We start from the raw sequence: 8,975 nt of genomic DNA on the forward strand, positions 1-8,975 counted from the left end.
CGATCTACTCTGTGACAGGGAGCCAGTGGAGTTTTGAAAAGAGGGGAGGTGACCCAAATACATGTTGTTGTTTTTGCCACATTCACCTACAAATATATAGTTACTACACTATGAAGCACTATGAGATGTTCTTAACATTATATGTCAGATGGAAAGATTATTATTATATTCCTAAACCATTTCACACAGCTTAATTGGAAAATTCTGTGCTATTTCAGAAATTATACTTTAAAATATCTTTAATATCATACTGTAGTAATTTACTATTACAACTACAACAACAATAACATGCATTTATATAGTGCCCTTCACATAGATAGTGTCTCAGCTTGGTTTGGATACTCTTAAGCATGGTGATGGGTTTCCACATGTGTCAGACACCCGGTAGACCAAAATAAAGTGTCTTGGAAAGATTCACAATGATAGGGTCTGATAAAATAATACTAATTGTAATTATTATTAATAATTATTAACAATTGTTGCATTTGGTATAGTGCCCTTCATGTCAGCAGGACATCTCAAAATGCTTCACAGGATTCATTTAAAATGGAGTGACAGTATATTTGTAGGTGAACACCACATCCCAAATGCGAACAACAACAACAAATTCTACTTGTATAGCACCTTTCGCATCGTAAAGATGTCACAGGGTGCTGGACGGTCAGGGGATTTCTGACCAGAGCTGGGAGTTGGGGTCAGACGGAGTGGAGGGCAGGGGTATTGGGGGTCCCACAAACAACCATGAAAAGAATGACCAATTTTAGTTTGGAGGAATTGTCGGCCAGGACACTGGGAGAAACTCCCTTTTTTCAAAAAGTGCAATGGGATGTTTAACACTCACCTGGACAGGAAGACGCGACTTAAGTTTAATGTCTCATCCAAAGAACGGCACCTCCGGCGATGAATACACCCCCAGTATTGAGTGTCAACTGACTCAAATCCTGACATGGGGCTTGAACCCATAACTTTCTGACCCAGAGGCGGGAGTGCTGCCAACTTAGCCAGGCTGATACACCAGTTCCTGAAGAAGGGAGAGGGAGAAATAAGGGGACTATAGGCACCTTTGAAGAGGTAGGTTTTTAAGGCTGTATTTAAAGATAATAATCCTTGCATTTGATATAGCACTCATCATGCCTTCGAGAAGTCTCGAAGCGATTCACAGAATATACTGTAAAGTGAATTGACTGTATATTTTGTGGGTGAAATGTGGCAGCCAATTGCGCACAGCAGTGTCCCATAAACAGATAAACAGAGAGGGGTTGAGACAGAGGATTAGAGCGAGGGAGTTATAGAGATTATGAGCAATAGTAGCTGAACGAGTGTTGTGTAGATAATGTTCATAGTCAGTATATATAGTCACCTCTTTTAAAAGTAAGTTTTACATTGAATATATCTTTGCAAGCCAAGAAAGAGTAATTCTTCCACTTTTTTTTGTAGAGCTGTGAAGGGGAAGAGTCCAGGGTTTCTTGCCCCTATTATCCCCCTCAGCATCATTCTAGTCTACCAATATGACATGGCTTATGGCACTCTAATGACAAGAATGAAAGGTAAAGTACATGGAATATATCTTTAATCTTTATGTGTTTACCCAATTTCCTGTTAAATCTTGTAACTGGCTCGATTTCAAACCAATCATTGTAACTCATTTCACACTCAATAGCTCTTTGTATCAAAACAGTTCTTGTCATCTCTTCCTTTACGCTTCTCACAATGGTTTTAAATTTATGCCCCTTTCATAGCCAATTCATCAACCAGTTAAAATCATTTGACATTCTCAAACCTTTTTATAATTTTGAACATGTCTGTTTCTTCCCTTTTAATCTTGTTTCCAATAAATAAGTTCCCAGTTTTTAAGGCTTCCATCAAACTATTTTCTCTTATCCCCGATATTATCTAAGTGAATTTATATGGTAACTCTGATGTTCTTTCTATAATGGGCCACCCAAAATATACTCCAGCTGTGGCACATGTGCAGATTCAATATCATGTCCTATTTTTGTATTCATTGCTTCAGTATGTAATTCCAAGTATTCCTTTTTCCTTAACCTGAGGTTTTTTTATTATAGTTGTGAAGTGAGCACTCTGCTGGAACCTGGTTCAATTGAGAGATGGTTTCAGCAGGAATTGGTTAAACTCCAAAAGTACCCCAACCCGGGGCTCCCCAAACATTGGCTCTCACAACGAATATTCCCTGGAAGTAAGTGGGGTGCGACCCTCCAGAGAGTGTCCATTCCATTCCAAACACAGAGAAATTTCCATGTGAAGCTGGCATACATGTATGGAACTCTGGTAGGTTTAGATAATATTAAGCATGCTAACAGTTTTCAACATGCCCCTTCCCCTCCCATAGACGATAAACACAATTTCTTACCAAGTTTGATTAAAAAAACCTATAAAAGTTGCATTCCTGACTACAGAAGCTGCTTTACAGCCAGCAATTTGCTTTCTGATCTTTTTTTTCTTAGCATATCTATGTGAATCCATATTTATGTCATCCTCTGAATTTACTTTCAAACAAAGAGTTTTCTATAATTTACAATGCTCCTTTTGCATTCAACCCATCTATAATATTTCTGGCAATACAATGCACACGTTTTCCTTTGTGTTTTATTTTCTAGATGAGGCAGAGAATATTATCGATACAGAAAAGGCAAAACTGGAGATGCCAAAGGGAGTGCCAACTTTTGAAAGCATTGAGAAAGCCAGGAGGGCTCGGAGCACATTTTTCATTGAGAAATAGAAGGCAAACACAAAAAGAAATGGGACGTAAGTCAAGAAATCAAGGATGAAGGAAGAAAGGAATTCTGACAACCGAATGTCCACATTCATATATTTTACCTCCTAAATGATGTGCAAGATTTGCACTCTTGTACATGTTAAATAGAGCTTTGCCTTTGAAGTGACAGTGTGCCTTTTAATTATTTTGCTTTCCTCTTTATTTATGCTCTTTTGGATCATTCACATCGCAAATTCTTCATCCCCACACCCCCACCATCCCCGTGCGTGAATCAAGCACAAAATTGTTGTTTGACTACAGTAAAAAGATGCTTTACATTTGTTCCTGGCCGCCCTGGGTTGTATTGCCATCTGCAGATCGTACACAGTTTCACAGCACAATGAAGAATAAAAGACTTGATCGGAGACGATGTATTCACCATGAACATTTAGCGAACATTTCACACCCCTGGCGCTATATCATATGCATGAATTCTTATTACTTGTAAAGTCCACAACTGGCTGCAGAATGCAACAAGAACCAAACATGATATAATCAACTAAATGTACAAAATATTTTATAGAGTTATCAGAAAATACAATTTAGTGAGGGGCTGTTGGATTTTTTGACTTTAAATATATTTACCCCGCTACCCCTTCACCCCCCACCCACCCCACCATGAAAGGTGTGTTGACCTGGCTACTACATATTATCCCTGAAATTTAATAATAAAATATATATTTCAAATAGTGCCTATACAACTCAAAATGTTTTACAGGATTTATTGTAAAATGTAGTGACTGTGACAGTCATATATAGCTACCAATTTGCAAACAGCAACGTCCTATAAATAGCTGTGAAGTGAATGACAACAACAGCTTGCATTTACAGAGCACCCTCCACGCAGGGTAGCGTCTTAAGCGCACATAAAAGTGACGGAGCCTGACTCCAAGCTGGGGGAGAGGCGGGGGGGTGGGGGGGAAGTGACCGTAAGCATGGTCGAAAAGGAAGGTTTGCAGACCGGGCTTGACAAAGGGGCGAGAGTGGGCAAGGTAGGGGGATTGAGAGAGAGTGTTCCACAGTTTCAGGGCGTAATGGCTGCAAATGTGACCTACAATGGTAGAGTGGAGGGTGCAAGAGACAAGCTGGAGGCAGGTGCCAGTCAAGGGGGTAGATTGGGGAGTGAGGAGGTCGGAGAGGTATGGAAGTGCCAGGGAGTGAATGGATTTGAACACGAGCGTGAGGATCTTGAAGTCAATCCGTTCGGTGATGGGGAGCCAGCGGAGTCTGGTCAGAACTGGTGAGATGGGGGTACGGAGTTTGGTCCGGGTCAGTATGTGCAATACTTACTATATTCAGGTCAGGTGGGTTTGGGCTGCATTTGGGGTAAGGTACAGTCGGAGGCGGGCACGGTGGAGAAAGCAAGCGCCCTGGTCAGGGACCAGAGGTGGGTGAGGAAGGACAGCTGGAGATGGAAGCAGATGCTTCAGATTGCGCACCGCGCTCTTCATTCATTTCCTAATCTTACAGTGAAAGTTCAGGGGAATAAATGAGCAGCAGAAAGCTCGTCGGTGCGTCTGATCCGAGGAGCAGCAAAGTCTCCGAGGTCATCAGAGGTGAGGGATGGGGTGAGGTACAGACACTCAGTGGTGAGTCAGAGCGAAGGAGCGAGTTGGCTATAAAAAGAGGGGCGACAGAGCAGATCAACACAGAGCGACAGAGGAGGTTACAGTCAGACCTGGTGCCTGAGCAGAGCGAGAGGAGCACACACTCCAGTTACCGTGAGGGACTCTCCCCCCATTACTACCACCAACACCAACAACACCACCAACAACACTACCACCACCAACACCACCAACACCACCACCACCAACACCAACACCAACACCACCAACACCAACACCACCAACACCAACACCACCAACACCACCACCACCACCACCACCACCACCGTGAGGCTGAGCACCTGTGAGCCGAGATGAAGTGTCTGGTGTGCGTCCTGACCGTCGGGATGTTCCTCTCCTCCCTTCCCGGCTCTGTGTTATCTCAGACCAACAAGGGCACGGGGTATGGGGTGAAGCTGTGCGGAAGGGACTTCATCCGAGCGATCATCTACACCTGCGGAGGGTCGCGCTGGAGAAGGCTCTCAGACGATCAGGACTATGGTAAGTATTTGCACATCACTCCCCCACCGCAGCTCTCTCTCTGTGTGTGTGTGTGTGTGTGTGTCTGTGCCGCTGTGTGAAGCTCTCAGCACCGAATCCTTCTCCCACTGGAGGATTTGGATGGACCGCAGGACTGTCCCCCACAGCGTTGCCCTCTCTCGATTTGGAGCCTCGGGGGAGGGATCATCTCGAATCGATTCACCTTTTAACGCGGGGGGTTCGGGTCCGGTGCATTTCTGGGCTGGAGGGCCAAAAGAAAAAAAGAATAGTTTCCCCCCCCACACAAAAAAAAGTCTCCAAAAAAAAATAGTCTCCAAAAAAAAAGAATAGTCTCCAAAAAAAAGTCTCCAAAAAAAATAGTCTCCAAAAAAAAATAGTCTCCAAAAAAAAGAGAATAATAATAAGAAGAATAGTCTCCAAAAAAAAGAATAGTTTCCAAAAAAAAGAATAGTTTCCAAAAAAAAGAATAGTTTCCCCCCCAAAAAGTCTCCAAAAAAAGTCTCCAAAAAAAGAGAATAATAATAAGAAGAAGAGGAATAGTCTCCAAAAAAAAAGAATAGTTTCCAAAAAAAGAATAGTTTCCCCCAAAAAATAGTCTCCAAAAAAGTCTCCAAAAAAAGAGAATAATAATAATAATAAGAAGAATAGTCTCCAAAAAAAAGAATAGTCTCCAAAAAATAGTCTCCAAAAAAAAATAGTCTCCAAAAAAAAGTCTCCAAAAAAAGAGAATAATAATAATAAGAAGAATAGTCTCCAAAAAAAAAGAATAGTTTCCAAGAAAAAAGAATAGTTTCCAAAAAAAAGAATAGTTTCCAAAAAAAAGAATAGTTTCCCCCCAAAAAAGTCTCCAAAAAAAGAGAATAATAATAAGAAGAGGAATAGTCTCCAAAAAAAAAGAATAGTTTCCAAAAAAAAAGAATAGTTTCCAAAAAAAAGAATAGTTTCCAAAAAAAAGAAGTTTCCCCCCCAAAAAATAGTCTCCAAAAAAGTCTCCAAAAAAAGAGAATAATAATAATAAGAAGAAGAATAGTCTCCAAAAAAAAATAGTCTCCAAAAAAAAAGTCTCCAAAAAAAGAGAATAATAATAATAATAAGAAGAATAGTCTCCAAAAAAAAAGAATAGTTTCCAAGAAAAAAGAATAGTTTCCAAAAGAAAGAATAGTTTCCAAAAAAAGAATAGTTTCCCCCAAAAAAAGTCTCCAAAAAAAGAGAATAATAATAATAAGAAGAATAGTCTCCAAAAAAAAGAATAGTTTCCAAAAAAGAATAGTTTCCAAACATAAGAATAGTTTCCCCAAAAAAATAGTCTCCAAAAAAAGTCTCCAAAAAAAGAGAATAATAATAATAAGAAGAAGAAGAATAGTCTCCAAAAAAAAGGAATAGTTTCCAAAAAAAAGAATAGTCTCCAAAAAAAGAGAATAGTCTCCAAGAAAAAAGAATAGTCTCCAAAAAAAAAGCAAAGCTACACAGACAGTGAGTGGGACAGTGTGTGAGAGAGGGACAAACATGTTGCAGCCGAGAGGATGACACAGTCTTACAGAGGATGGATCCCCACCTGCAAAATGCTCTCTCAGGACAACTGGGAGTGTCTCACCGGATGGTCTAAGAACCACCGACACAGGTCAGGTTGGGGTGGAGGAGGCACTGGACGAGAGGCTTCGGTATTATAATAATAATAATAATAATCCTTGCATTTGATATAGCGCTTTTCACGTCGGGAGGACGTCCCAAAGCGCTTCACAGAACACACTGTAAAGTGAATTGACTGTATATTTGTGGGCGAACGCGGCAGCCAATTGCGCACAGCAGTGTCTCACAAACAGTCGTAGATTGAAAATGACCAATTTATTATTGTTTTTGGTTTTGGAGGGATTATTATTAGGCTCTGTGTGGAGTAAGGAAACTTGCCCAAGGTTTCACCCTGTCTGGAATTGAACTCAGGTCTCTCGCTTGTAAAGCGAGTGCTCTAACCACTGAGCTACAGAACTCAGACTAACAACTAACACTGGGGCTGAGATACTTGTATCACAGGGATTGGTTAGTCGGAGTTCATTAACTGTTCATTAACTGTTTTGGAAAAGTTTCAGGTATCACCGTAGCCCAGTCATTGCCACTTTCCCATCTTGTCAAACAAATTAACGTTATGCCTTTACATATGTTAAAACGTGTAGAAAGAACGACATCAGCTGCAGTCCCACCCGCTGGAGAACCTGAATCTTTGATCTCATGAGTTCAAGGAAGTTATTAGGATCACTGAGAAACAATCCTGTATACAGACAGACAGACACAGACAGACAGACACACAGACAAGACACACACACACACACAGACAGACACAGACAGACACACACACACACACACAGACACACAGACAGACAGACAGACACACACACACACACACACAGACATTCTCGTGTGAAAGACAATCATAGCCAAGGGTTAAAGTGAGGTGGGATGTCTTTACCACTTAGAAATCGCTCTTGAGACAGTTTCTTTGCATAATCTACAAAACTAGTTCATATAAATTTTATATTTTCACTATGCATTGAAGTGCCCTGGCGACAAGTTTTGTAGAATAAACCATCTCAAAGGCTACTCATAAAATGTAACATGAAAGTATTTATTTGCCAAGTCGTCAGGGAAGACTGCCTACCAATGCAGCGAAGAGAGCTTAAAAAAAACAGCCACAAATTTAATAAGCTTCTGGTTTCTTGGATTGAAAAATCACACAGGAGATCTGGAAGCAGTTTAAACACCACCGATTCTAAAGCGACATTTATCTTTCTGATGACCTTTACTTTCAATTTGCTATGAATCAGGTCAACATTCCGTCTCAATATTCTTTTGAAATCATTTCAAAAATGGGGCGTTTGCGGTAAAATACAAACCGGAGACAACACAGGGGTGTGTATTCTTGCCATTCTAGCCAGACTCTTTCATTTGAGGGTGCAAATTTCTCTTTTCAATTTGCACTTGTACAGCACTTCTCAGGTGCAGAGAATGTGTCAAAGAACTTTGCAAAGATTGAGCAGGAGCAAAGCTGGGAGGGAGAAGGAGAGACAGCTGAACGAAATGCCACTGAGAATGGAAGGGGAATGGTGCCTATCTCCAACTCAACTGGTCTATGTTTGTGTGAGGGGAGGACATCATCTCCAGCACATCCAGGGAATGTTTCATGTGATAACTATATAAAGTATTGCTAAGTTTCCCCCTCTCCCGTTGTATTTAAGTGACTAGAATCAATTGGTATCATTTCTGTTCCAGTTCCCTCCCAGACTGCAGCTGACAAGGACACAGAGAGTATGAAAACGTTTCAAGACATGTTTGCGAATGATGGTTTCCAGAAACCCGACCTGCCTTTCAGACAGCAGCCACTGAAGGACACCCCTTATAACGACGGAGAATTTGGGCAGCAGATTCCTAATGCTCTCAGCCAGTACATTCAACAGAATGAGGAAGGGATCGAGAAGAACCAGGAGGTGGAGAACTTCCCCTGGGCCAAATCCCTTAGGAGGAAAAGGCAAGAACCTTTGGGATTGGCAGTCATGTGCTGCAAGTGGGGCTGCACCAAAAATGAAATCCGTGCACTCTGCTGAAAGCTAAATCATGCTAATTGTACATCTGTATTTATTCCATTCACTTGAACTCTACATCAGTGAGAGTTTAGTCTAAATTGTGAGATAATGTATTTAGAAATCTCACTTTGTGGAATATTAATTCAACATAATTTACATGTGATTTCTAGTATGGTCAAAGTAGTTGTCACATTGAAGAACTTAAAATACAAATAAAATTTTTTGCAACTGTACATTTTTAAGGTGCTATTTCATTCATATCAGAAACATTTATGTAACAAATATAACTGAGTGGCAAAATTCCTGAGTTCATTTTTAGAGGGTTTTCTGGACCTTATGAACATAATATCTCTTGCTGTAAAATCTAAAAGATGCTAAAGAGTTCAGATTATATTTTTCTGTGTCAATTTATAGAATGTTTCAGCACAGAAACAGACTATTCATCTATCGGGTTTTTGCTAGTGTTGTTCTCCACATAAGCTTGTGGTAAATATAGAAGCATTACCCTGACGTAAATAA

General features: G+C 40.5%; 2 protein-coding genes across 2 annotated transcripts in view; both read left to right on the top strand.

Moving 5' to 3' along the window:
• Window positions 1-3,141, top strand: part of plgrkt (plasminogen receptor, C-terminal lysine transmembrane protein) — a 46,618-nt gene extending 43,477 nt beyond the window's left edge. Inside the window, exons 4-5 of the mRNA XM_042332415.1 lie at window positions 1,438-1,547; window positions 2,619-3,141. Of these exons, the coding sequence (XP_042188349.1) occupies window positions 1,438-1,547; window positions 2,619-2,740 (232 nt within the window). The 3' untranslated portion in view covers window positions 2,741-3,141. The remainder of the gene's footprint in view (window positions 1-1,437; window positions 1,548-2,618) is intronic.
• Window positions 3,142-4,646: 1,505 nt separating this feature from the next.
• LOC103177703 (relaxin-3) lies at window positions 4,647-8,641 on the top strand. The gene is made up of 2 exons (XM_007892008.2): window positions 4,647-4,881; window positions 8,146-8,641. Exons 1-2 carry the CDS (start codon window positions 4,695-4,697, stop codon window positions 8,475-8,477), a joined length of 519 nt encoding a protein of 172 aa, XP_007890199.1. The 5' UTR covers window positions 4,647-4,694; the 3' UTR covers window positions 8,478-8,641.
• The last annotated feature ends 334 nt before the right edge of the window (window positions 8,642-8,975 follow it).

The sequence above is a fragment of the Callorhinchus milii genome, unplaced genomic scaffold (genome assembly GCF_018977255.1).
Source record: "Callorhinchus milii isolate IMCB2004 unplaced genomic scaffold, IMCB_Cmil_1.0 Scaffold1, whole genome shotgun sequence".
Lineage (NCBI taxonomy): Eukaryota > Metazoa > Chordata > Chondrichthyes > Chimaeriformes > Callorhinchidae > Callorhinchus > Callorhinchus milii.

What these genes read in the sequence shown, in the direction of transcription:
- LOC103177703 (XM_007892008.2), top strand. Translation starts at nt 4,695, where the DNA reads ATGAAGTGTCTGGTGTGCGTCCTGACCGTCGGGATGTTCCTCTCCTCC. An exon ending in CTCAGACGATCAGGACTATG is followed by an intron (nt 4,882 to 8,145) that starts GTAAGTATTTGC and finishes TTTCTGTTCCAG; the next exon opens with TTCCCTCCCAGACTGCAGCT.